The sequence below is a fragment of the Conger conger genome, chromosome 9 (genome assembly GCF_963514075.1).
Source record: "Conger conger chromosome 9, fConCon1.1, whole genome shotgun sequence".
NCBI lineage: Eukaryota > Metazoa > Chordata > Actinopteri > Anguilliformes > Congridae > Conger > Conger conger.
Window position 1 is genome coordinate 37,015,452 of NC_083768.1, and position 26,528 is coordinate 37,041,979.

A 26,528-nucleotide genomic window follows, 5' to 3' on the forward strand; every position below is an offset into this window, starting at 1 on the left:
AGGACAGTTTCAGCCCAAATTCCTTCTAACTGCAGTGTAGTCTGCCCTCAGCCTGGACGAATGATTTAAGACCGTGTTTAACTTCCAAACTCAGAATGAGAAGAGGACAGGCAGGCTGGTGTGTGTCTTATGGGCAAGGACAGCGCGTCGTCTGAGGTGCTCTGCTCACCTGGTCTTCCAGTCCTCATCAGATTTGGAGCGGTTCTTCCGTGAAGCTCTCTGCTTTTCCTCTAACCTCTTCTTCTCCTCGCTTGCCAGGTCTAGTCACACACATGTTCATTTACAGATGTTTTATTTCATTCAACATGGTATAATGAAAGGTGGTGCACAAATATGTATTATGAATATTATTTATTATGATTATATTGATACCTATTCATGATTATTATGGAAAAGTGCAATCCCCAGGTTTATATGCACACACATGTACTGTAGAGATGCACTGGACAATCTTTTTAGAATCTATTTTACATCAGAATGAAAATAAAATTGTGACTTATTTGAATGCGAGCACATTCTACTTCGTAACCGTTTTGAATTTTGTATTTTTTGAAAAGGAATTGAATGCAGATGCAGTACCTATATCGCCATTCTCCATTGCACGGATGTCCGGCCTTAGCCGGCAGTCTGTTTTGGGAATAACTCCTTCCATCTCCTCGTCCAGCTCATTCAGCTGCATGGCGAACGTGGAGAAGGCGTACATCTACAAATCAACGGACGGATGGATAAGCAGATTAGCCAATGGGAAATTATAAATGGCTATGAGTAACATTCACACAATCAGCCATGCAAACTCAAGAACAAAATAATATTTGATGAGGACAATTGGCCCATCAACCATCTACAATAGTTCCTAATTTGCCTTCCGTCTTGCAGAGTTCAGGTTAATACCATCAATTAGCCACCATTCACTGAACTGACTGCATTGAAATAAGTTCAACCCTGCTGTCAGGAGAATATCCATTTGCATGAAGAATAGACTAGAAGGGTCTGCTGGATGACTCATCCTATTGAGGCGCTGAGATAGTGCATGGATCAGTCAGGTATCCAACCCAGACCGTGCCAACTGTGGCTGGCAGTCCCGCATGGTGACGCACGATTGGCATCACCCAGGGACAGGACAGTTTCAGCTGCATGCGATCGACTGCATCTCAGCGCTTGCCAGTGACCCCTGCTGGTGGACGGGGATGATCTCTCCTGCTGACCTCTGCGTAGTTCTCCGGGCGGGGTGCTATCCTCCAGAGGAGCTCACTGCCCGGGATCACCTGGACCGTCTCCGCCTCTGGAGGGGGCATGTCCTCTGCCTCCTCGTCTGGGGCGGCCTGGAACACACGCAAATACCACGGCTACCATCAAACCAACGAGGGTTACAGCACACTGTAAACTTAAGGAGTCATTTCTGTTGTAGTACACCAAGGCAACATGCCAAATGTTTGCAGAACAAGTTCAGATGTAGCCTTCCACTTTGGGCTTACCAGCTCAACCAGTCACTAATACATACAGTCACTAGTAAATTAGCTTTTTTGCCGTTCATTTTGCTGGTCCTTTCAAATCCTGGCAGTTACATGTAGACAAGCCATACAGCACAGCTGAATCATGCGACCCAAAGCCCTGCTGTAGGTGGATGTGTTGGAGCACGTCGCTGGACATACTGGTTTGGTACTCTTCTTCTCCTCTGGGTTCTTCCTGTCCGTCTTCTTGTGAGCGTCAAAGCTGGCCGGGTCCACGGTGTACAGACACTCTGTCCACTTCCCATAAAGGGCGCAGAGCTTCTTTTTACTGTACCCCAAACGGAAACAGGCAGGAGAAGCAGTGCAGTGAGCCGGCTGCCTTTCAGCCACGACAGATACAATTCCAAATTCTCAATGCTAGTCTCCATCTAATCAGTGGCTATAAGCCTTGCAGTTACCAGGAATCTGTAAGCCAGACTTAAAGGCTAATGACCATACATGGTTCCCTTCTGACTAATTTACCTTTTATCAAGTATGTAGCCTTCCACTTTGTGCAGTTCCTTCCCAAAAAGGCCACAAGGTTTGAAAGTCAGGCAACATCTTTCTCCAGTTCTATTTAAAAAAAAACAAGATGACAATTTGTATAGCATTTGAACAAGCAGGACACACTTTAATTTGATTTAATTTCTCCCACCACTATTCAACAAGCTGCAGTTAAGGTTGAGGAAGTAGTAATGGATAAGGAAGATCTTGAGATTCCAGTAGTTACATTTATGACCAGAGTGGAACTTTAAGCAATGGCATTTTATTTTATTTATTTATTCCACAGTCCAACAGACAGGTCTTACTTGTGGTTGATTACTTCCACGTTTCCGTATTGCTCGATCCACAGCTGACCCACGATGATGTTGTGCACGCAGCAGATAGGATTTGTCCATGTGTAGGCTTCATTGTGCCTGTACAGCAGAGAAAAATCAACCGCTAATATCAAAACCTTTCATCACTAAAATCACCAGAAACCTCAACTAAACTGATGCAGCAGGAAAACTTATTCAAAGTACACTTCTTATCTACCCAATGTCTGGAATCTCTTCCGCTACACATGAAAAGCATTTTCCTTCAGCATGTGAGAATGCTCACTAGTCATGAACCGCACAAAATGAGATGGTGTTTTTATTTAGCTTTCAGTTTTATTCAAATTTAGGGATATGAAAGCATATTTTAATCTATTTTTAAATGAAAATGGCATTTATAAAACACACTAGCGTAGTGGTTAAGGTACATGACTCGTAAGGTTGGTGGTTCGATCCCCGGTGTAGTCACAATAAGATCCGCAAAAGCCGGTGGGCCCTTGAGCAAAGCCCTTAACCCTGCATTGCTCCAGGAGAGGATTGTCTCCTGCTTAGTCTAATCAACTGTATGTCGCCCTGGATAAGAGCGTCTGCCAAATGCCATTAACATAATATATATATATATAAATATATATATATAATATAAACAACATGAAAAACAGTCAAATGTTCCAATGCGTCAGCTGACTGTGTGTGACGAGAGGCGGACCCACTTGGGCAGCTCCAGGGTGATGATTCCTTTAGGCTCCGCCTCCACGCTCTTCCCCCAGAACTTGAGCTTGGGGTAGATGGACCCGTGGAACACAAAGTCCTTATTCAGGCCCTCCGCTTGGAAGGCGCTGACAGGCGGGTGGTGGCTGACCTGTTCCGACATCAGCCTGAAACCCAGGTCCTCCCTGCAAGGGGTGGGAGGCAACATCACCACGCCAACCTCCAGAAATGTGCACAACCATGCAAAAACCATCCCCTGCGGCCTTGCTGACAACATGACAGTGACAGACTAGGTATGGCAATCCATTAACCAGTGCCTGAAATGATGAATCTGCACCTAAACATTTATTGAGAGGGTTTATCAGGCTCTATAATTCCCATTCAGTTGGTGAGTGGTGAGCATTTTAGCACAAAATGGCCACTGTGGTTGAAACACCCAGGTGGTGGCAACACATCGTTTCCCATCCTTCACTGTTAAGGGCTCCAAAATAAAAGGTCCAATCTCATTCCAATCCATTAGTACAGTTCTTATGGTTCTGAAAATGAGATGAGTATTCACCCTCTCAAAGTCTATGCTGTATATAATAGAGCCTTTAATAACATGCTAATGTGCCAACATAACAGTCCCATTCAGGGTGTCAGAGAAGGACAGTCGACCCGTACCTGACCAGCTCATAGGTCTCTCCCAGTAGCGGGTTGAAGGGCTTCCCAGTGCGTTCCCACTGCGAGGCCACGGCAGAGACGGCGAAGGCTGCCACACACTGCGGACACACCCAAACACCACACCGCTGTTAGCCATTAGCGTCCCCCAGTCAGCAACACCAATATGGCACGTACATAGTGCATGAAGCACTGGAGCCAGAGAGGGGCCGAACGGGTACCTTCATCCTCTCCGCGGAGTCTGAGGAGCTGTTGGCCTGGTGGATCAGGTACGTGTGCTCCATATACTCAGTCAGCCGCTGCAGGAAGCTTAGCGGCTCGTTGAAGACAACCGGCATGGCGATCTTGGAGAGCTCCTGAAGGAGGCAAATAGAATGAACGAGAGAATTTTAAATTTTACAATGAGAGCACAAGAGACAAGAAAACGTGTATATACTCAGACACACAAAGAAAACCCCACACATTGCACACAATGATTGACTACAGATAAAGAACACGTATTTAGCGTTTTGTTGCATCTGCAAGTATGCAAAGTCTATTCTGAGCCATCAACTTGCAAGGCATGCTTATTGCCAATAATTAATACAAATAAATGATGAATCAGGAGACCAGTGCATTGGAGACTGACGCAGATGGAAGGTGAAAGTGCAATAAAGACAGTTAAGCAGTAAAACCCAGGTGCAGAAAGAGCAGAATGACCCAGGTAGAGATTTACACTGTTATAGAGCAGTAAGACCAAAATAGAGATTTACAGTGCAGACCGAGCAGTAAGACCAAGATGGAGATTTATACTGTTATAGAGCAGTATGAACCGAATGGAGATTTACAGTGCAGACCGAGCAGTAAGACCCAAATAGAGATTTGCACTGTTACAGAGCAGTATGAGCCGAATGGAGATTTACAGTGTAATTGGAGCAGTAAAACCCAGAAGGAGATTTACAGTGCAGACTCAGCAGTAAGACCCAGATGGAGATTTACACCGTTATAGAGCATTAAGACCCAGATGGAGATTTACAGTTCAGACCCAGCAGTAAGACCCAGATGGAGATTTACACCATTACAGAGCAGTATGACCCACATGGAGATTTACACCATTACAGAGCAGTATGACCCACATGGAGATTACAGTGTAGTTAGAGAAGTAAGACCCAGATGGAGATTTACAGTGTAGTTAGAGCAGCAATACCCAAATGAGATTTACATTGCAGTTACAGAAGTTGCCGATACAACACAGATGAAGATTCTCACCATGCCAATGCACTTCTTCAGAATGCTCCAGATGCTGAAGTCATTCCGGGAAAACATGGGGGCCGGTAAGCATGTCCTGATGTATAGACAGGCACAAAACAGAAAAGGAGACAGGTTAATAAAGCCAACTTTCACTATGTCCGGTGTGAGAAAGCACAGGAATACCAGATTAATGTCTTTCGGCATACGTATGTCTGTGTGTGGGGTAGCAATACTGGAACATACATTGGGACATAATTTTGCTCTGTGTATTTGAAGAGTAGAGTTCATGCTTTCTCATGGGGGACCGACACCAAAAATCATTAATGCATGTAAGCACAGAGGAGAGTTCACACAGTAGTCTAGGCAAATAGAGCACTGAAATACAATATGCTGCACTGAAATTACTTGGCTGCAAACAGCATAGGGTAAAAAACAGAGACTTCCTCCAGGTCAGACATGGGACACACAGCACCGTGTGGTTGTTCCCCTTCTCTGAATGGAGCAGAGCAGCGTAATCCTGTCCACTGTGGCCAGCTTGTACCCATCTGCAGAACGGGTGAGCGTGCACACAGCAGGCTCTGTTTGCTCTGTGACCAGCCATTGTGTCGCTCCAACACTCCCTCCACACAAAGGCAGTGGGGGAGGGCCCCAGCATAGCTGTCCATAAATCTATAGCTAATCCATCAATCTATCTGAGCTCATCTGCACTGGTCAGGTCTGCACGACTGAATTACTGAGACAACGTGCTGGACGCTGAAGTGATGCGGGGGTTGGGGATTAAAGACAAACTCACCCAGGTACAGATTTAATGCTGGAACAAACTCTGCTCCCACGTGTGTGACGTTCATTATGTGTAAATGTCAGACTATAAACTATGGTGTGTACATTACACAATAGTTATATGATAGATTATTATGCCGTTTTACTTTGTGGTTGCCATTTTAATGTGTGAGATTAAGATCTTTAATATAAATATAAATAAATATATTGTTTGAAAATAACTACAATATCTGTACTTTGTGATGACAATATGGTGTTCATATGGCAAGGATATGGGCGGCCTGTAGCGTAGTGGTTCAAGTAATTGACTGGGACACGCAAGGTCGGTGGTTCTAATCCCAGTGTAGCCACCATAAGATCCGCACAGCCTTTGAGCAAGGCCCTTAACCCATTGCTCCAGGGGAGGATTGTCTCCTGTTTAGTCTAATCAACTGTACGTCACTCGGGATAAGAACGTCTGTCAAATAATGTAAAACGAGCATCAAATCTGGACCTCAAATCCAAACTAGTGCTACTAGTGATTGGCCAGACTGTCTTGGCACAACTCCCAGGTAATTAACTGAACAATTGGTGCCACCGATTGGCCAGACTGTGTTGGCAGGAATCCCAGGTAAAAGGAGGGTGGAAACCAGCAGTTCTCAGACCAGAAATAGCTTGATTTGAGGAGCAGGGTCCTATGTGATCAGCCAAGCTCTATTTTTACACAGAGCCATGCGTAAACAGTTTATCACACAGCGCATGGGGCTGTATGCTGGCAGGACACACTGATAAAATATTAACGACATAATTAATTAATTAATGCCTCCCTTCATTCATTCACACAGAAAGCAGGGTGACAGAAGCACATTGTGGGTGAAACCCAGTAGTAAGAGAGGAGAAACAGACCCTGGTCTGGAGGGTCTGGCTGCGTGGACTAGGCTAGGCATGGCTACTAACACCCAGCACTACCCGTGCTTACTCCAGATCAGGTAATCCTAGTCTGGTACAGGTCCAGCATGCTATACAACAGAGCTGTCACTTCCCTCTCCGTATGGGTCTCTGGTGGACCAAATCCCTTTGGACAACCAAATTCAATGGCAGCATGGCTTACAGCCAAGGACAAATTGCGAATCAAATGCGTGGCTGTATAATGAGAAAAGCACATAGAATATCCTCAAAATGCCAGCAAAGTAGTTTCTGCTTACACAAATAAAACAGCAACTGCTTTTTCAGTCAGTCAGCATATTTCTGCTTTGCATGAATCATTTTATTTTTGGAACAAACGTTCTAATTCCATATACACCTCTGTGCCTCTTTAAACATATTCATATTCTTCTTCTGGTTCCAACTATGACTAGACCTAATGTCCTAAATCCATTTAATAACCAGGTGATGTGCAGGAAAATGGAGAGATGAAGATGCTATTCCTAGCATAGCATAGCAAGCCAAAGCATTCCTTATCTGGATGACTTATTTGGGTCACTGGCTTTCCCCAGTGCAAGCGGACATTAGTCCAGGTTCTGGCAGACGTTCTGCAGGAAGGTCCAGAATCGAGGCCCGGAGGTTTTTCCGCCCCCCTGGGTAGGGATGAAACCTAGTAGGCCTGTGTTTACAGGCGGTGGAACGTAACCCTGCTATCCATCAGCGCAGGACGCCGGTCTTCAGACCGCTGTGTTGGGCCACTTCAATCCTCATCCTCATCAATCTTTTACCCTGCCTGCATGGGTGCACCCAAATCCCTCACCCACTATATCCCGGCCCAAGACACGCCACTGCCCTCAATTATTCACAAGATGCTAAAGAAAGCAAAAATGGTCTCCCAAAATAAACGGGATTTGGCAGGCCAAAAGCTTTTTGGCCAGACATCTATAGAAACAAACATAACTGACAGAAGGGCTCTGGACGGGAATTGGATGCCCTTTCCTTGGGGCGCGCATGCGGGGGGGGTATAAACGTATAAAAACCTGCAGCTGAGATCCAACACAGGGAGATATCACTGAGCACTACATTAATGACATAATAACGCCACCTTTGCCCACACAACTGACAGCTAATGACAACAACTCTGCCCAACTCAATACTACTGCCAACACTATGGAGCATTGTGAACAGCAGTAAATGTGAAATATAAAGTTGACACAAACACACAGACCTGTAAGGCTGAAGCCCAGTGCTCTTGTTGTGGGAACCTCACCTGCGCTTCTTCGTCCCGTTGCACTGGGACTTCTCGTTGCCGTGGTTACCCTCGGACATGGCGGTGGGGTCGCCGGGGTTGCCTCCGTTGTGCCAGACGCTCTCTTCTTCCAGCGAGTGGCCGGTGACGGACAGGAAGCCGCTCAAGGAGTGCTCCGAGTCTGAGTCTGGAGAGAAGAGAGTCAGCGGAGAGAGAGCCTGCCGTCAGCGCTACCCAACAGCAACCGACACCCCCACCCCCCTCCTCCTCCCTCCCTCCTCTCCCCTCCCTGGAGACAGAAACCCCATCTGGGGATATTGTTCCACTGGAAGGCTGTGCCTCTGTCTGCTGTCCGAGTTCCTCCAGGAGACCTTACTTTGCTTCTTCCCCCCCCTTTCCCGCTTCCTCTCTGCGGAACTTCCCCTCGCCACGGAAACTCACTGCTAGCGATAACGGAGCATTTAGCCGTCACAAAAATGCAGGAATCTTTCCTCGCAGCAGAAGCCAGTTTTAATGCTACGGCTCAGATAAGAGTCGCTGCTGAACCAGACTATTCTCAAAGTCCCATTGAGTGAGCGTTTGAGGGCTGTATTTCCCTCAAACTTCAAAAAAAGACATTAGATAAAGTCTTGGAAAACCAGAGTTGTTACAGTGAGTTAAGGACTTTTTGGCCAGTTGATTTACAACGAGATCAATACAATGGAGCAGAGCATGGCCAGGCAGGGGAGACTTCCATCTTAAGGAATGTGGGTGAAATAAAACAAGGCCACATGCAAGCTTGGCTTGCAAAGATATCACCCATAATCCTCACAGTCTCTCAGACGTGATTGCTTCTCCAGCTGGGACAGACAGGGTTCTTATAAAGGCCACTCACGCACTTCTTACAGGATAGCAGCACTCTCAAACAGGAAGGTCACTGCAGTGATAATCTGCGGCTTTGCACTGGCAAAGCCACTAGAACACGATTTACATCCCAGTTCAAGGGTCAGAACGCTCATAAACAACAGTGCATCGCTCCTCTCAGAAGCCACGTCAGGATGATGTACGGTTCTCTCCTGTCAGGAGGACAAGCACCTCGAACCGTTCTTCTCACCCTGATGGAAAACATCAAACATCCTGCCACGTGTTTCTTCCCAGCATGCAAAGCCTGATAAGAGCTCGCTGTATATGAAATGGCCTTATCAAATATTCTGCAACGGGTCACAGAGTAGCGGCACTTGAATGGTAAAGGTAAAATATTACCACGCTGATAAATATGCTATGGCCCCGAGGATATTTCTTTCATAATGTATTGTGACAGATTTAAGAAATACATACTTCACAAAATGCAGCATGACAATGCGAAGGTTTTAAAACCGTAACTACAGCCATGGAAGCCAAGGGAAGAGTTGCTATTAAAACCGTGAGATTAAAGTTAAAGACGCACGCATTACACCACACAGGACAGGACAGGATAGTCTTACTATACTATCCTATTATAAAAGGTCTCATGCCAAAAGGGCTTAATATGTGTGCAATGCAAAAGCAGGAGCCCCAGTATGAACTCAATGGCCTAACCTCGGAGGTCGGGTCCTGGGACAGACGCACTCACCAGAATAAGCGTCGTAAAACTCGTATTCAGGGAACGTGCCCTGGGGCAGGGACCTGGTCCTGGAGAGGGACTGCTTGAGGCTGTGGTGCTCAGTGGCGAGGGTCTGCAGGGCCTCGGACAGGATCTTGTTTTTTTCTACTTCCTGTTCTAGTTTCAGGCTCCACACCTGCAGGGGCAAGCCAATGACAAACACAACTGTGGCTGCCTGGATACTGCAGGGTTTAAACCACTTTATAATGTTGATGCAGGGTCACAAAGCCATAAAACGAATGAATGGACTGAGGTTATCACCACAGAGAAAAGGTGTGGTTACTAATTTTACAACCAATATATGTCACATTAATTTACTGCAAAAGAATAGACTAACAATTAATAATTCTGAACAAACATATAGTGACAGCAACATCTATTTTCTGATAAAATACTTAGCTGTAACTTCAGTAAATATTGAAAGAACTGCATATCAGCAAGCGGAGCATAATGTAAATTGGAACGGATACAACATGCAACCATACCCCTTTAAGATCAATGCACGCGACTACTGGCTGCATTTATTTATTATAAACCTGTGCATCCAGAACCGCGATTCATCCATTTTAATTGAATGGATTGAGAACTTCATTGAACCATTTAATTCACTAGTGTGGAAATACTTAATTATCCAGCAAGACAATAGGAAACCTCACACAAGCAAAGACTGCAGCAGATGCTCAGATTTAAATAAAATAAAGCAGCAGAACTGCCAAAGACAGTGGAAGTGATGCTAATTAGGCAAAATCACAGCACAAATCTCATATTTGATAAGTGTTAAAAACAGAGCCACTATCTTTGGGAATGCTGTTTCCCCACCAATTATTTCACTTCTTATTATACCACAAAATCTTGAAATCAGAAATCTTGTGAAACTTTGTTCTTTTTTTTGGGACTTTCTACCCTATTGGAAGTTGTCATGCTTGATATGATGTGCAACAATTACAACATGTCATTGTATAAATGCAGTCACACAACAACATTATGCCTGAGATAATATAGGGGGGATTAAACCCCACAACCTGCTGTTCACACAGTGGCTGCTGCTCCACACAGGGTCCCCAGTGAGCCGATGGATGGGCACTTGCTGAGGTGATGGGCTGGAGGTTGGTTGCCAGTGTGTACTTGCTCTGGTCTCCCTCTGGCTCTGGTTTCCTCTACATGGAACATGATACGCAGTGGCGGATCAGTTGTCCGTGAGGAGAAACCTGAGCTAGGGGCGAGTGTTTGGGAGCCGGAATGGATCCCTTTTCCGACAGGCGAGCGATCGACGTCTGCCGCCGGCGCGATTTCACAAGGCGCGGGGGAAATATCCGAAATATCTGAGGGCGCTCCTCAGAGTCTGCGTACGAGCACACGGCTAGGACAGGCCGAGGGGGACAAGCCAAGTTTGCATCATCAATTTTTTGTGTTCTTATGTGAATATATACCGGTCTTTGCTTGCGGTAGTTCAGAGTCAGTCACCTCCCCTTAGTGTGTCCGAACGGGTCAGTGGTTTTCTCAGAAGACAGGGGTGGGACTGCAGAATGGCTCATTCTAACTCTACTAACACTGGTGTCCACACTCACCACTGACACTGCAGTGCACATTGATATGCAAACAAGCAATCTAGCTGCCAATATAACGTTTACTGATTTGTAACACTCAGCAAAGACATCTCTCATACAGATAACAGGCTTCGACCCAAGTGTCAGATTGATTTGATTGAAAGGCTTCAATCCTAGGGTTAGGTTAGGTTGTGATGAGTTAGCCAGCTGAGATTAGGTTCATTTGAATCCCTTTCAAATCCATATTAATTGAGATGAGAATCATGAATGAATTGCATTTATATCTGTTCTTTGCTTAGGTCTGTGTATCCAGAATTTCTCATTAATCACAGTCTGAAAAATGATGAATGCTCCCCATATCTAGCCTTGGAACGCTCACAGTCATCGATCTGTTAATTTGACTTGGAATCGAAACTGCTTGTGGTGACACCTGACAAATTTCACCCTTCAGACCAACAAGCCTAGCTGGCCACAGCATCACCTCCTACACTACAGCACCGTAACAGGGATAAAAACAACATTAAAATAAAAACAAACAGTAAGTGAAAAAGGAGAGAAAGCAGTCTGGGTTCTACAGGAAAGAGCAGGATGCCAGAACAAACAGCCTGGAAACTGAAAATTAATTGGATCTTAATCTTCAAGGGATACGGCCTTAATGAAATGATGGAGGGGAGTCGTGTCTCTGCAGAAGTTTAGGCTGTGGGACTGCTGCTCGCAGCATGGGGTAATTAAAGATCTCCACAGCTCCACAACGCCCACCTCCGAGGCTCGGTAGCAATGGCAGGGAATAGAGTAAAACCGGGTAAGCAGAGCTGCGCTGTGATTGGCTGAACTGTCTAGGGGGATAGACAACAGGGGACACCCCCTTTGCGGGTTTCCTGCCGTGCTCCCCACCCCCAAGAGTGAGAAAGAAAACACAACGCCTCACCTTGGACACCTCACACTTCTACACCTCACACTTCTACCTCCACAGCCTCCTGGGCTCTCCTTAGACAAACCTCAGAAAGCTTGGCAAAACATTTATGAGACTTATGAGAAACACACACACACGTATGTAGAGGCATGCATTTGGTACATAACAGTTTATCTGTATTTCATATTAAACTTTGAATGCCAAAATTGTACGTAAAGTATCATAATAAAACACAATCAAAATTCTAATCCTGCTTTCAAAGTAAATTTGAAATAAATTCCGAATGCACTGCAATTACCACCAAACGGCACCGATGGTGGCCAACATATTTCTTCTATATTTCTGCACTTTCATACCTTTTGAGCATTGTGCTTAAGGGATGTTGTCCTATTTTAAGGGTATGAGTACCCCCAACCAACAGAGAAATGCACTCCACAGCTTTACAGAACCACCTGAACCTTCTGTGACGAATCACTCCTCAAAATTGAGTTGCATTTCATTGTTCATTACATGTCATTTTCAAAGAGAACATCAAAGCTAGCTTGCTAGCATTTGCTGATGTTTTCTACGCACTGTTGAGCCGAAAAAACACAAAAACATATAGGCCACTGATAAGGCCTACAGGCAAACATAAAACAGGTCAGCCCAAAGTGAGATGTTCTTTATTTTTTCCCCCAAACACAGCAAGTATAAGTCTCTTCGACACCTCTCCACACAATCTCTGAATTGACAAACGTAGCAGTTCATGGTGGGCAGTCCACAGCTTTAATGAACACATTATTTTAAGGTCACAAGGGTGAAATGGAGCCAAGTGTATTGATTTGCCAGCATAATGAACTTATACAATATCTGCTGATGCGCTTTAAAATAACTCTGATCAATACACTATATTGAGTTTTCAGGTAGCATTTTATGAAAGACAAAACTCAGAGGGCAGGGGGTGGGAGTGGGGGCTGCACTTGCCTTAAAAAGGCAACTACATTTTTCTGCTTTCCAACAACACTCATGGAGACACTATGAAAAATGATCAAGCAATGAATCGAGCATATAACAGAAGACCATCACACACACAATCATTTCTCAAGCATATGAATAAGTGTCTTCTCAAGCTTGTGGCAAGGTCGTCTGAGTCTTGTGACAGAAGCTGCCAGGTCCTTCCCGCCAGCGTGACTGATCTCCACGGTCTTGTTACCACGCGCTTTTGTCTTCCCTTTAAAACGACTCCCTGACAGCAGAGGTCTGACAGCGAGACAAGCGATACCCAGAGGAGTTTAAAAAGAGCGCCCACCCCCGATGACCAGAGGGAGGCCGCTGAGAAGATGGAGGACGTGACCGACTATGCCCCGCTTACACCAGCCCTGGCCCCCTGACCAGCTGACACACCGAGCGCCCCAGCAATTTCCTCCAGCTCCTGCAGATAGGAGTGTTAATTAACCACAGAAATAGCAAGCGAGAACACGGCTGACACTAAGCTATTCTCATTATTCTCAAAGTCATTTGCGGCTGGCTTCTGCTTGGGTAAGTGCCGCAGCACGTTTTCACATGACATTCTCCCTGTCCTGACACTGCACCCTCATCATCATCATCATTATCTTCTGAAAATGCACCAGCGGCGATATTTCAGTCGGACTGGAAAAAGAGGTCAGAGTGAGCAAAATCACACTGGAGCCATAAGCAGAAGGCCTTTGACCTCATGTACATCAGCAAGTTGAAGTTTGTAATATAGCTCTGCTGTGATGGGAGGGGATGGAAATTCTAAATTAATTATCTAAAAAGCAGTCAGGCTTCTCACTAGCCTCATCGTCATCATAATCAACAGCACAATAGGCATACCAGTAGCTAACTCCCCACAAGACACAGACATTTGTTTCTGAGTGACTGCATATTTGAAAATATCAAGAATTATTAGTGCAGTGTATTAAATGGTAGGCTAGCATTTTAAACCAGTATGCTGATGGCTGACTGACAGCTTTGACAGATTGGCTAGGTGTGGCATGTACTGAAGTCCATCAGAGCATCGGTGAAAACTTTCAACAATGAGCCCATCGTTTGGGACAGCTAACAAAGTAACAGTATGAAGACTCCATATTCCTCCAACATGATTAGTCTCATTAATCCTGGAGTCAATGCATAGCATCCTGCACAGTGCCGGAAACTGCATTGTCCCCAAGACTTTGTCCACCGTTTCATTATTCTGTGAACCTGCTCAGTGCAGGACACAAGGGCGTTCTGAAGAGATATGTGCTATTGATAATGATAGAGGCTTAAACGTTTTCTCGTTTTTTCTGACTGCACCGTCTGGTGTAACTTGGATACGAGCACGTTCACTTTGCTCTTGAATGCCTGTCCCGGTGTGCTTTGTTGCGTAATGCGCGGAGGTCGTTTCTCAGTCCCATGATCTTCATGCACCAGAGAGAGAGACATTATAAAATGTACAGCATTTTTCATGGCACCGACAGCCTCAGATTACTTTTCTCTCATATGCCCTTGTTGGCTGAAACTAAACTCTATGTTGTAATGGTTGTAATGGTTAATAGATGAGACTGCCTCCTCTGGAGGAAAGTGCAACTGTACATAACCGCAAGATGTAACCACACTTTCTGAATGGTGTTTATATTTGGCTCACTCAGTTTCCATGTTGTCAGCATAAAAATCAGATGCCTTCCCTAAAGGGGACTTCCTGCTGCAGTTCTACCCTGAGCCAAGCTGAAATCTACCAAATTCAAAAACACGGCTCAATCGTGATCTGAACTCTTCTTATGACTGATCCAATGATCAGCTTGCAAACATGGGGCATAGGTAAATCTTGCCCTTTGCAACTAGTGCTGGATCACATACAAAATAAATGTTCAATAATTTTGGATAAGAATGGAGAGTGGGAAAGCTGGGTACTTTCTACCACACACAACAGAGAAAAATGATACAATTGATTATACTGGAATGAAGGGTAAAGTCGTACACGCACAATCAAATGTCACACAGAATTAAGATGTGTGGAAACGGAGGTTATGGACTGCCAGGTGGTCACAATTAATATTCGGGAAAGGATAATTCTGTGAAATACTGTTCCAATTCTGTGATACAATTCAACTTAAAGACATGTCCTTAATACACTGTCCAATCAACACCTCTTATCCAAAAAAAAAGTCCTTGTAATTGACGAATGAATCATCGGTGCCAAATTATCACGCCGGCTGAACATTCACTGTAGCGGCTGCCAGACGCAGTAAATGAGCAGCCGTAATCACCATGAATCAGGCTGATGTTCCGGGCGCGGGAGAAGGAAACGGTCGCACGTGGCGTGCGCTTGAATAAGGAGGAAGAGGAATCTGCCCTCTCAGATTGCAGCCGAGGCATCCCGGGTGGGCGGATTACCATAATGTCGTCCATCACACTTTGCTTATGCTGCTCTAGCCCGTTTGGTCTGCCGGAGCGGATTATTGGCCAGTCGGGCCAGGGAATGAGTCACTGATTGTTCAGTCGTCCTGGTCTTATTGTCCTACCCAGCCGGTAGTCCCTCACCCAGTTTAATTCCCCCTCATCAGTTCTTCAGTGCTCCTCAGCCAATAGACAGCCATTTTATCTAGGTCACCTCTATATGCTTACTTCAGCGCTGCAAATCTCGACTGTGTGTCGCATGCGCTTTCCTGTCCTGAACTTTCAGAGCATACAGTGCAGTGCAGACATTTCTTTCCTGTATACTGGTATCATTACAGTCGATTTGCGTAAGTGTGGCGCATTAGTTTGGCCTCCGTATTAGCCTGCATTTATAATCAGGTCTAATTTATAATCAATAAGTGTGATATGAACCTAACAAACAAATGATTTGTGTCGTAACAAAAGTAAATATCGCTAGGCGGACATATGGTCATATGGTAGTGTTGAAGTGATATTGTCTGTGTGCTTAACGCAGAGGGTGTCCGTTTCAGTTCAGGATGTAATCCCATTAAGTTATTCCTACGGTCAGCCATTCATTGGACTCTCACTCCCTTGTCCTCTTGGACAGATACTCAGGACCCAGATTCATGGCCACAAAATTAATATTCAAAACAAATCAGAAACAAAACACCATGAGAGAAAGTGCCGGTCACACTAGGTGATGAATATGGGAAAAACTACAGCGGAAATTGTTTACAGTAGAATAAAAATGAGAAGCCCATAAATTAAATTAAATGGTTGAACAGGTAATCAGCCATGTTCCACACTAAACAGTCCAGCAATCAAGAAAGTGGCTATGAACATTCCCATCTCCTGACAGGCAGGCTCTGTACATCATGTTATGGTGAACATAAACATATGAAGCAAGGCACATTCAGCTGGCACTATCAGACTCACGCACACTTGTGGTTTTCCACACTTGTGCTTTTCTGACAGCCCTAAACCAGCAACCAACAGACAGGAAAAAGCCTTCACAAAAGCATAGAACTTAAATCTAAACAAACCTTCATTTAGGCTTTTTGCTCCACACCTTTCATTCACCTTATGTTTTTTTATTTTATTGGTATGAATTGAACAGACCTGCCATGCTAATAGCTCACCTGCTCTTATGACTACACATACAGCACACTGGTCTGTGTGGAGAGTAAATATGGGCAGTTCTTTCCACAGCTGCCTATTCGCAGAGAGGAGTCCTGTAAAACACACCCTCCTTTACCTGTTCAAACAATCCCTAAGGGAGTCCTGCAGAAACCACAACACCTTCCCTGCCAAGGGCTCGCTAATCTGAACCTGCGCAGGTACAGCACGCACATTACAGATGAAGTTACAAAGCGCCCATCCTGTACCGTCCGCTAGACAAAAGGCTGAAAAACAATGACTCACAGCACAACTGCTTTTTCAAAGAAATTTTAAAACTACGGTTTAAAAGGACATTTACTAAAGCACAGATCTGGCACCGTGAATTCAGTTGAAGCTGCTGAACTCACCTAGACAACCTAAATATGGATGACCCAGGATATAAATAGAATGACAATAAGCCAGAGAGCACACGGCAGGCGAAACTGTGGAAATGTTACAGCTGCGCTCCGGCTGAAGGCAATGCAAGCAAGCGGTGCGTCCGGCGTGAACACGGAGTGCACAGGAAGAAAAGGCTTTAGACGGGCCAGTACCTGCTCGAGCGCCGCTCACAGTTCTTCTCTTTCCCTCCGCTCAGATGATGCGCGGTGCGCGAGCGTGTGTGTGTGTGCATGAACGAGCGTGCATGCGCCGTGCTGTTCCTCTTCTCCGTGGAGCACCACGTCCCTCGAGCATGAGTGAGAAAGTGTGTGTGTGTGTGCACGTGAGTGCGAACACGCATGTACGCGTGCGTGTGTGTGTGCGCGCAAGAGATCTCCAGGCCGATTGCACACCTCAGCACAAAGCCAGATTCTTACATCACCTTCTGCTGCCACGCCAGTAATTACAGCTCTACTCCTGTCTCTCTATCCCACCCTCCCTGCCTCCCTCCTTTCCTACCTAACTCCCCCCCCCTCTCTCTCCTCCCCCTCCCTTCTCCCTCTCGCTCCTTCCCAAGGGCGCTGGGCTGGGTAGAGGACAGGTGTATGCACAGGAGGGGGCGATGCACAGCCTCCTAGTTGATAGTCGGCAGAAAAGCAGGCAGGACCAGTCATCCTCTTTAAGAACAGAGCCACAGTACAGCCCCACACACGCACGTGTGTATCTCAGTATCACAGAAGCAGGAATATTGAAATGCAGTGGAAGGAGAACGCTCCCAAAACATCAATATTTCACATAGCTCTTCTGGCAGGTGGCAGAATTTAAACACGACATATAACGTATATCTGAAAATGGTGCCATTAGACCATTTAGCTTGCCCTGGTTGTGCGTGTGCACTCTGCTGTGGAGCAGGAAGATTAAAGGCCAAAATAGATTTGAGGTTCACCATTTTCCCCCACTCAGTAATGACAGTAATGTGACATTTTTGTCTATTAGACAGCAGAACTAGGTCTGCAGCACCATTCTGGTGGGACTCGTATCAAGCTAAACATTACAGAAACTGAAACGCACTCCCCGTCAGAACCACTTTAATGCACGCAAGTCACAGCACAGCCATTAATAACTTAAAATTGTCAAACTCAGCATGCAGAGTACATGCTGAATAAGTAAGCAACTGGAGCCCGTCAGTATTGTGATAGAAATGCAGTGATCCAGAAATAAATTGGGATTTCAGCATGCTAATGCACATTTACATGCGCCGTTAGCTTTGTGTATACCTTAATTTACACTGTTCAATTTCATTTTTACTGGGGTCTGGAGAGCTGGGACCGTGATGAGGAGAGCAAACTGTGCAATGGACTGCTTTAAGTGCTGAGTAACAATGAACACCTCTCTCCAGGACAAGGGCTGAGGTTTGTGGCAGAGAGGAACAATAGAGCGAGGTCAAACCTAGAGGATAAAATCTGCACATGCCTCAGCACGGTTTTCACAATGGGTCCCTATGGTAAAGTTTCAAACTGTACTCCATACTGTGTGAGTCCTTTGGGTTTGCATGGCTCGTACAATAGCCTCGGTTGTTTGGTATGAAATGGCGTTAAGAAAATAACATTAACGCAGGGAAAAAGAGCCATTTATTTTACATTTCACGATCATGAAATTGAACGCTCATCTCAGAGATGAAGACTTGCGTAACTTTGCATGCTTATAGCATTCCAGGCCTCTTGTACGGCTAGGCTGAAGCATAATAGGAGCGGATAGTTGAGATTGCTTGATCTTTCTTGCTTTACCATCTTTGTCTGTGGTTTATAGCAGTTATGAGCAATGAGGGGGGCTTAATTAGCCTTTACATTCACACCATCTGATATTTCAGCAACATTTCTGTCATTTTTGCATTCCTATATTAAATATTTTACTGTGATCTAATGTTGAATCGGTGTTGGTGTACACTTGGAATGCAGGAGACGCACCTCCTCATGTTGCGAGAGGAGTTCCAGGCAGGACCGCAGGGAGGCGCAGGTCTCACCAGAGAGCTCCCTCACCTCCTTCACTTTGAGGAGAATGGGAGCAGACAGACCTGCAGACAAAGAGGACAGACTGATGAGGTGATTATTTATTATTCACAGAGCACACTTCATACAGTATTTATTAATAATAATAATAATAATAATAAAGCAACACACACAGTTCAACCCTGGTCATGCATGTTGTTTTTTTTCCTCTTATAATCACCAAACAGTATAAAGTCAAGAAAGCAGGGGTCAGATTTAGTTAATTGCTGAGTAACAGTGAAATCGAGCAGTCTCTGCAGGACCATGTTTGAGCAGCATTTCTGCTCCCGTCCGGTTTGTCATCTAGATCACAAAGTTACAGGGGGACGATGGCAATCTCAACATGATTCAGAGAAAAGAGAAATAAGGCGGCCATACTCTCTGCCTCGCTGTTCTTTGCCATGGAGAGCAGGGTGGACACCTGGGTCTCCAGCTTCTGCTGACTGGCTTCAGCGATCTGAGGGAAGAGACCAGAGATCTTCTGTCCATAAAGCACATTCACTTACAGTACACGTCAACACCTGCTCAGGTTCACCTGCGGGAGACTGAAGCGCTGAACGTTTAAGATCCTGGAAAATAGGGCAGGGTGTGGTCGATCAAACATGAACACACAGACACACAGTTGAGGGGTGGCTTCTCTCATTTCTCTCATTTCTCCCATTCTCTGCAAACTCTAGAGACTGTTGTGCATGAAAATCCCAGGAAGACAATCTGTGTGGAATGTGACCAGAGGAGCATTGGCACACGGTACACCAGATTCCACACCAAAGTGCAGGACGCATCCATCTATGTAACAGTGCCTGAACAGGAAGAGCCACCCAGATGCCCCAGTGCTACTTTCACTTCATTGTACGTGAGTGTTGAACCATTTCTGCAGTAAGTACCTGGGTGTGTGTGTGCGTGTATGCGTGTGTGTATTCTTCTGATGTTGAAAGACTTTGAAGGTTGAGCCAACAGCTGTAAAATATACCGCTCACCTGCAAACTGTCTGTCAGATGACTCAATGACATCACATCCTGTTCCTGCCCCTCTCCCTCCACTCTGCCAGGGTCCTGGGAGCAGTACTGTGTGCTGTAGGTGGAGTGTTCCTCCAGGGCTTCCAGCCATTTCTGCAGCAGACACACGTCAACATTAAGCACTTTAATCTTTAAACATCATCTCAGGCTCTTCGGATGACACCAGCTATATAGCAGTCTGCACTGCATATGTGCCCATGAACATTCACACACACAAGCACACGCCACACAAACACACAAAAGCAAAATCCATCTCAACCTTTCTTGTAGTTCCCGGATCATTTCTTGGGGACACTTTAAAATGATGGACACTGCCATCAAAGCATGCAAGGGTAAAGCAGCAGCTGTCCCAAGCTTTTACCTTCATAGAAAAAGAATGAAAAACTCATTCCAAAGCAGATCAGACACACTGGAGGAAAATAATCCCAGACCGCATGTGCAGTGCCGGCCCCGTTTCTGCACGTCAGATGCAAGGTTCAGTTATAAGGTTCATCTGCCAAGAAATCTATAAACACAAGGCTTATTCTAGAAATCTACATATAACAGGTAATTTGATCCCTGTATATCTATATAAATTAATGTATACCAGAGAACAATAATTTATCAATGAACCTAAATGTATTATTGCAAGAGGTTTTCTAGACACCTGCAAGGATTGTAATGACATCTATCTGTTTATTTCTCTATATATCTGTTTCTCTAATACATACGTTAGGACATTTCTCTGAAAGTTATACAATCAGGTAAAGGTATTAGTATTCTAGCTGTACACACAGTGACAGTGCAGTCGGTCTGGGGAGTACCATGCATTGAGCCTCTGTAAGGTTTTTGCAGCCCTGCCTGTGGATGTCAGCGGCGGAGTCTGACCTGAGGGCAGACAGAGAGATTAGGGACAGTGCAAGTGTTACTAGTGCAGGAAGACTCAGACAGAGGCACAGGACAGGACCCACCGTTTAGGATACCAGGACAGAGATCCTTCCATAAGCACCACCCAGTGTGACCGCCAGCCTCTAAACCGGGACCTCTGAATGGATGAGGAGAGGAGGAGGAGCCTATCAGGGGCCGGACTACATGCTCTCACAGGGCATGCTCATTGGGCCATATGAAGGGACAGGACTACAAGCATGTAATACGGCAGTAATGAGTCAGTATATACACAGCAGCTTCTGTAGAGACTGGCCCATAAATGACCCATCAACAGGGAACAGGAGTAAATGGCTTCACTTTGACAGGGAGCAGTTATCAGTCAAAAAAAAAAAAAAAAAAGTACTTCCATTGATGTCAATTTTTTGAGTTTTTATATTTTTCATCAATATATCTACATCCAGCACATTAAAAAACCAAGCTTGGTGGAACGTTGATGGCATTTAATTTTTTTGACAATGGAAAGTTTTTCCAGAGCTTGGTTCTGGAACTGGATATTTTCTGCAGCAGCAGAGCAGGCAGGTTGGCAGCATCCCGCCAGGAGGGTGCCGGTTTAAAGAGTGTGAAAACGTCACCTAGTCTCGCTACACCACCCCCCAAACCTAATGGAGCATACAGCTGACAGGAATGCCACACTAATGAACCAATTATAAGTAGGCAATGTCAGAGCCAATCATAGATGCACAATGCTTACAGATGTACTGCTTACAGTACCAGTACAGACAGACTGTAGGTCTTCCAACAACTGGTGGAGTTATTTCTGCACGATAAGTAATTATGTTTGGCCATTATGTTAGTCATCTAGTAAATGCCATTATAGAGGGAACCTTTTATTACTTTCTACCTTCTATCCATATTAAATATAAACTGGATAAGGACAATTGCCTTTCCAAAGGCCACCAGTTTCCTAACTAAGATACAGTACTCAGTCATTACAACATTTTTGTAAACAGGCAAGTACCTTAAGTAAAGCAACTTTAGAAAGTAGTAAGTAGAGCTATAGTTTCTACTGTACTGTTCCTACTGTAGCTCATAGCCATAGTAATGAATCATACTAGCAGCCACTTTTATTGATATGGCATTTCTCATTCTGCATCCTACACTTGTGTAGATGACTAATGAGATTTAAATCATGCTAAATGAGAGTGACTGCTCACGCTGCATGTGCTCAAATTGTTCTGACAGCTAATAGATAGCCTACTCAATAATCTACATACCACAAGTACAGCAATTTTAATCTGTTAAGTAGATAATGCAACTCTCAGAAAGTAAAGTTAAGCATAATGAGAAAATGAATGGAGAAGGACCACAACTATGTTTACAGTTCACATAAGAAGGGCCCCCGTGTATGACATGATTAACCCCTCAAGTCTCACTGGCCCAGGACTGTGCTGGTGAGAGTTTTGCATTCATTCCTTTTTTCACGGTGCAATTCTCAATCACTATGGTAGCAGGATATACCATTTACTTTCTCATGGTTCCATTCTATCTCTATAACCCAGGGGTCTCCAACCCTGATCTTGGAGAGCTACTGGGACTGCTGCTTTTTGTTATCACCTTCGAATCAGCACCCTTTTGACACCCAGGTAACCAGGTCAGGTGGGTTGGAGACCACTGCTATAACCCATTTTAAATGCCATTTCTTTAGTGAGAACAGTTTCTTATTTTGTACCATGTAGGTGTAAGGGGACCTCACCTTCTCTGCATTTTGGAAATCCACAGACTACACAAATCAAAGTAAGGTCAGTGTCCTTTAACAGGCTCCAGCAAACCAAATGCATAATACTTTCTAATTCTAAAAGCCAGAATAATCTCTACTATTATGTATCTGAAAGTATTTTCAGTGAGAAAAAGAATCTGCCACTTCCACTGTTTCAGCTTCTGTAGCTTTGTTTTAGTAATATTTACAAACCACAAAGGGTTACCTTTCAAAAGAGACCAGGATTATGCCTGTAGTCAAACGAGTTCAAGAATAGGACCATTTTATAGTTATGTCATTTAAAAAAGGCAGTGCACTGTTCCTAAAGCCCCTGTACATTTCCACTGAATTACTTCAAGTGAAATTGCACAGCAGAACAATATTCCATAATACCTTCCAAAGAGATCCCTCAAACATCTGAACAGTCTGACCCAGACCCTTCAAAGGAAAAAAAGTGGGGAGAGTTATATCTGCGAAAGCAACATTTACAGACATACAGGCTATAAACTTCAAAAGACATAGGCTAATGCATCCAGAGCATACAACAATCCATGTGTAATAGACACTATCGAAGGCAAATGACCAATCTATGGGCCTTTCTCTGGTCACAGTTGCTTTGATGGAACAGACATTTACTAAAAATGCAGAAGGCAGACAGGCACTGACTTCTGAAGCAACCATTAGCAAAAGTACAATCAAGAATCTAGATTTAATAAGAGTCATCTGAAGGACTACATTAAAGCCTAACAACCTTGAGGGAGAATAAATTATACAAACCTTCTCAGGATTTCCTTCCAGTATTTTCTTCATCTCAGTACTGTTTGCCAAGTCAAATACAGACTTGTCTGTAACAAACACACTCAATCTAACACCATTATCCAACCCATGCATTGTTTACAACTATAAAACATCATTCTGTAGCAGTGGTCCTCATTCCTGATCCTGGAGAGTGCTGGTTTTTGTTTTCACCTTAATAACAGCAACCATTCAATTCATACCCAAGAAACCAGTCAACCATGTAATTAGCTGCTTTAATTGATAATTAAGAGCTGAGGAATAACAAAAGCCTACCCTGCGGCTCTCCAAGACCAGGAGTGAGGACCTTATCCTTTTGACAGCTCTACCACATGGTTTAATGGAAAATGTTTGTGGTTAAGACTGGTTTTCAGGTTCATTATTCTGGTTTGCGGTTTTGTCCATTTTTACCGTTCCGGTTCCTGATGCTGGGAGACGCTCCGCTCCTGAGCAGTTGGAGAACGCAGCGTTCCTGGCCTCTGTAGACAGCGCAGTGTAAGGGGGTGTTTCCCAGCACATCTTTGCAGTGTATGTCTAGGGACGGCTTTCTGGCAAGCTAAAGAAAGACCTTGGTGGCTTTGGTTGTTACCGCATGACTGCCTTTTAAGCAGACGGAGCAGAGCTCACCAGCTGGGCCACGGCCAGGGCGTCCCCCTCTCTGGCTGCGCTCAGGAGCTTCTCCTCGGCTCTCCGCTGCTCTCTCCTCTCCGCGGCTGTGGAGCCCCAAAACATGCTCAAAATATAAAATATCGGCCACTATGAAATACATTGCATGTTCATATGGTTGTCCTCAGATACCATCTACATAGTGATTTGAACTGTGTGCAAGCATTCAACCAACTCCAGGCACTCCTTTTCAAAAATGCATAAACAATCTTTTCCATAGAACATTTTTTTCAGTGTATTCAGTTACAGTATAAGCTATCAGTTGTCATTCTCCATTTGCCATACTCTTACTACACACTGTGAGTTGGTGGTTTAGAATGGCTTCTGTGTGTGTAGATAATGGAACTGGAGGGCTCCTTGCTCAGGTACAGGCGATGAGACCACAGTAAAATTGGTGATTCCATTGAAGAAAAAAAAATATATTTTGTCCATACCATGAGTCAAAACGTTTAGCTTTTCTCATTTAGCAGAAGCACTTATCCAATGCAAGCAAGTGCCGACAACTGATAACGTGCCAGCCCCCCCATTGAATATTAAACTAAGTTATATAAACATGAACAAAACTATCGTGATGAGCATTAAACATTAAATAAACAGCAAAGCATCACAGGCTCTCAAAGTAAAAAATAAATAATGTACATGATTACGGTTATTTAGGTTATGTGATTAAACAATCAAATTCGTATTTTCCTCTCTGTATTGCCTCGCACAATACTTACCATCTAACATTGTTATTATCTCGTCGTCTCGTGTACAGTCTCTGGGGATTCGGCCTGTTCCATTGATGGCAGACGGCCGTGAGTCGTATCGCAAAAGCAGCAACACAATTTCCTTTAAAAAACAAAATCCAGTTAACAGCACATTTGAATCAGAAAGACTAAGGTAAGATGCAAGGCTCCAGATCTGACAGTTCAGTAAACGACATGGGTCCACTGCTATATTTGAGCACAGTAAAATATTTAGGATACACTTGTAGCCTGCGGCTATAGCTGGTGGTTATACAAATGTCAGCTAAAAATACTATTCAGGCAATTAGGCCAAATAATTAAGAGTAGAAGTTGGCACACAATCCTGAAAGGGATCAGCGCTTGTTGTGCTAGTTAGATAACAGAGTTGTATAACTGAGTGGTTAAGAAACAAGGCTAAATTGTAAGCTACAATACCTATTCCTCCTGAACTGAAGAGGAACACCAAACAAAATGCTCTGATTAAAAACTACAGTGTGAAAAATGTCCAGATGGATGCCTCATACCTTTCTCTCAGTGAGTGCAGCCTTGTGCAGAGCGGTGTCTCCCTCTTCATTGGCCAGATTCACATCAGCTCCCGCCTGCACACACATCAATCACAGACACAGCATATACGGTCTGGGCCAGAGCCTCAGTAACCGCGGTAACACCACACTCTACCTTGAGCAGCTCCTCCACCACTTCCCTGTGTCCAAAGTAGGAGGCCAGATGAAGAGCTGTCCATCCCAAATTCGCCTTGTTTTTACCTGGGGGTGGGGAGGGGTTCGATTTTAAACCTTACTTCTGAGAGAAGGGATACCTTCTGCACTACTGCTTGCGATGGAAGGCACAGTTGGTGGCCACTGAAAGTAGGCTTCAAACTGTAAATCTCAGAACAAAAAATAAAATGGGTTGAAGTCCTCATCCACTGGATGCAAATTTGGTGTCAACTGTACTTTTGCTACTGACCCCTCTGGAAAATTGACCCCTTGCTTGGAGTGTGAATCAACACACGTTCAGGGTTTAGCTTCACTACAGAATCATCTTCCTTGATTTTCCATTTCATTCCAATAAATCAGCACAAAAATAATACCTAATACTTATGCTCCATATCTAAAATCCATGGTGCAGTTACCTCTGCAGTTGATGTTAAGAACAATTCCCTCCTTTATTTTGGCCAGTAGTAACCTCAGAATCCCTGAAATGTCTCCACTCCTGGCACACTGCAGGAACTGCTCCTCAGGGTCACAAAGATCCATCACTGCCTTGCTGAGAACTCACTACAAAAGACAGCTTTCATTTTAGAGGATCTGAGCTCAGCATCACACCAGCCAATCAAGCGCCAGTCCTCGAGAGCCACAGTGTCTGTGGCTTCCTTTCAATCAGCAGTTAATTAAGACCTTGAGCACAGGTGTGTGGCCTCTTGACAATCAACAACTCCAACCAAAATTAATCAATGCTGCAAAAACACACTGAAGACCAGTAAAAGACACTGAAGCTCTCTTGGACTAGAACCTGACACCCGTAATCTATACCATACAAGAATTATCGCTGTAATAAGAGTGGTTGGAAGATAAACCTAAAAACAGAGCAGGCTCAAAGTCACTCTTAGAAGCCCTAGATTCCTCCCAGAGTGAAAAAAACAGAAACTGAATTAATAAGAATATAGCAAATAACCTTGCAGCATGGAATTACAGATGCCTTCACAGTCACTGCACAGAAACCCCAAAGTGGCAGAAAACAGTTGAATTCTCACATAAGCCTTACACGTCAGTCCCCACAACAGGATATTATGAGAACCATT

General features: G+C 44.5%; 1 protein-coding gene across 3 annotated transcripts in view; it reads right to left on the reverse strand.

Annotated features, from left to right (window-relative positions):
* Nucleotides 1–26,528, reverse strand: part of LOC133136799 (oxysterol-binding protein-related protein 1-like) — a 28,614-nt gene extending 2,086 nt beyond the window's left edge. Inside the window, exons 1-27 of one of the 3 annotated variants that reach the window (XM_061254541.1) lie at nucleotides 26,402–26,528; nucleotides 25,860–26,004; nucleotides 25,406–25,491; nucleotides 25,252–25,326; nucleotides 24,719–24,830; nucleotides 23,961–24,046; nucleotides 23,745–23,889; nucleotides 23,316–23,383; nucleotides 22,932–22,976; nucleotides 20,866–20,939; nucleotides 20,719–20,782; nucleotides 20,175–20,276; nucleotides 19,877–20,008; nucleotides 19,278–19,356; nucleotides 18,819–18,925; nucleotides 9,427–9,592; nucleotides 7,857–8,022; nucleotides 4,922–4,997; nucleotides 3,895–4,029; nucleotides 3,677–3,774; nucleotides 3,016–3,198; nucleotides 2,300–2,407; nucleotides 1,974–2,063; nucleotides 1,653–1,779; nucleotides 1,206–1,322; nucleotides 580–703; nucleotides 170–260 (exon numbers count right to left, since the gene is read on the reverse strand). In XM_061254541.1, coding sequence (XP_061110525.1) covers nucleotides 170–260; nucleotides 580–703; nucleotides 1,206–1,322; nucleotides 1,653–1,779; nucleotides 1,974–2,063; nucleotides 2,300–2,407; nucleotides 3,016–3,198; nucleotides 3,677–3,774; nucleotides 3,895–4,029; nucleotides 4,922–4,997; nucleotides 7,857–8,022; nucleotides 9,427–9,592; nucleotides 18,819–18,925; nucleotides 19,278–19,356; nucleotides 19,877–20,008; nucleotides 20,175–20,276; nucleotides 20,719–20,782; nucleotides 20,866–20,939; nucleotides 22,932–22,976; nucleotides 23,316–23,383; nucleotides 23,745–23,889; nucleotides 23,961–24,046; nucleotides 24,719–24,830; nucleotides 25,252–25,326; nucleotides 25,406–25,491; nucleotides 25,860–25,983 — 2,780 coding nt within the window. In that variant the 5' untranslated portion in view covers nucleotides 25,984–26,004; nucleotides 26,402–26,528. Of the gene's footprint in view, nucleotides 1–169; nucleotides 261–579; nucleotides 704–1,205; nucleotides 1,323–1,652; nucleotides 1,780–1,973; nucleotides 2,064–2,299; nucleotides 2,408–3,015; nucleotides 3,199–3,676; nucleotides 3,775–3,894; nucleotides 4,030–4,921; nucleotides 4,998–7,856; nucleotides 8,023–9,426; nucleotides 9,593–18,818; nucleotides 18,926–19,277; nucleotides 19,357–19,876; nucleotides 20,009–20,174; nucleotides 20,277–20,718; nucleotides 20,783–20,865; nucleotides 20,940–22,931; nucleotides 22,977–23,315; nucleotides 23,384–23,744; nucleotides 23,890–23,960; nucleotides 24,047–24,718; nucleotides 24,831–25,251; nucleotides 25,327–25,405; nucleotides 25,492–25,859; nucleotides 26,073–26,401 lie in introns of those variants that run through there. The other 2 variants (XM_061254540.1, XM_061254542.1) reach the window with 2 other exon arrangements.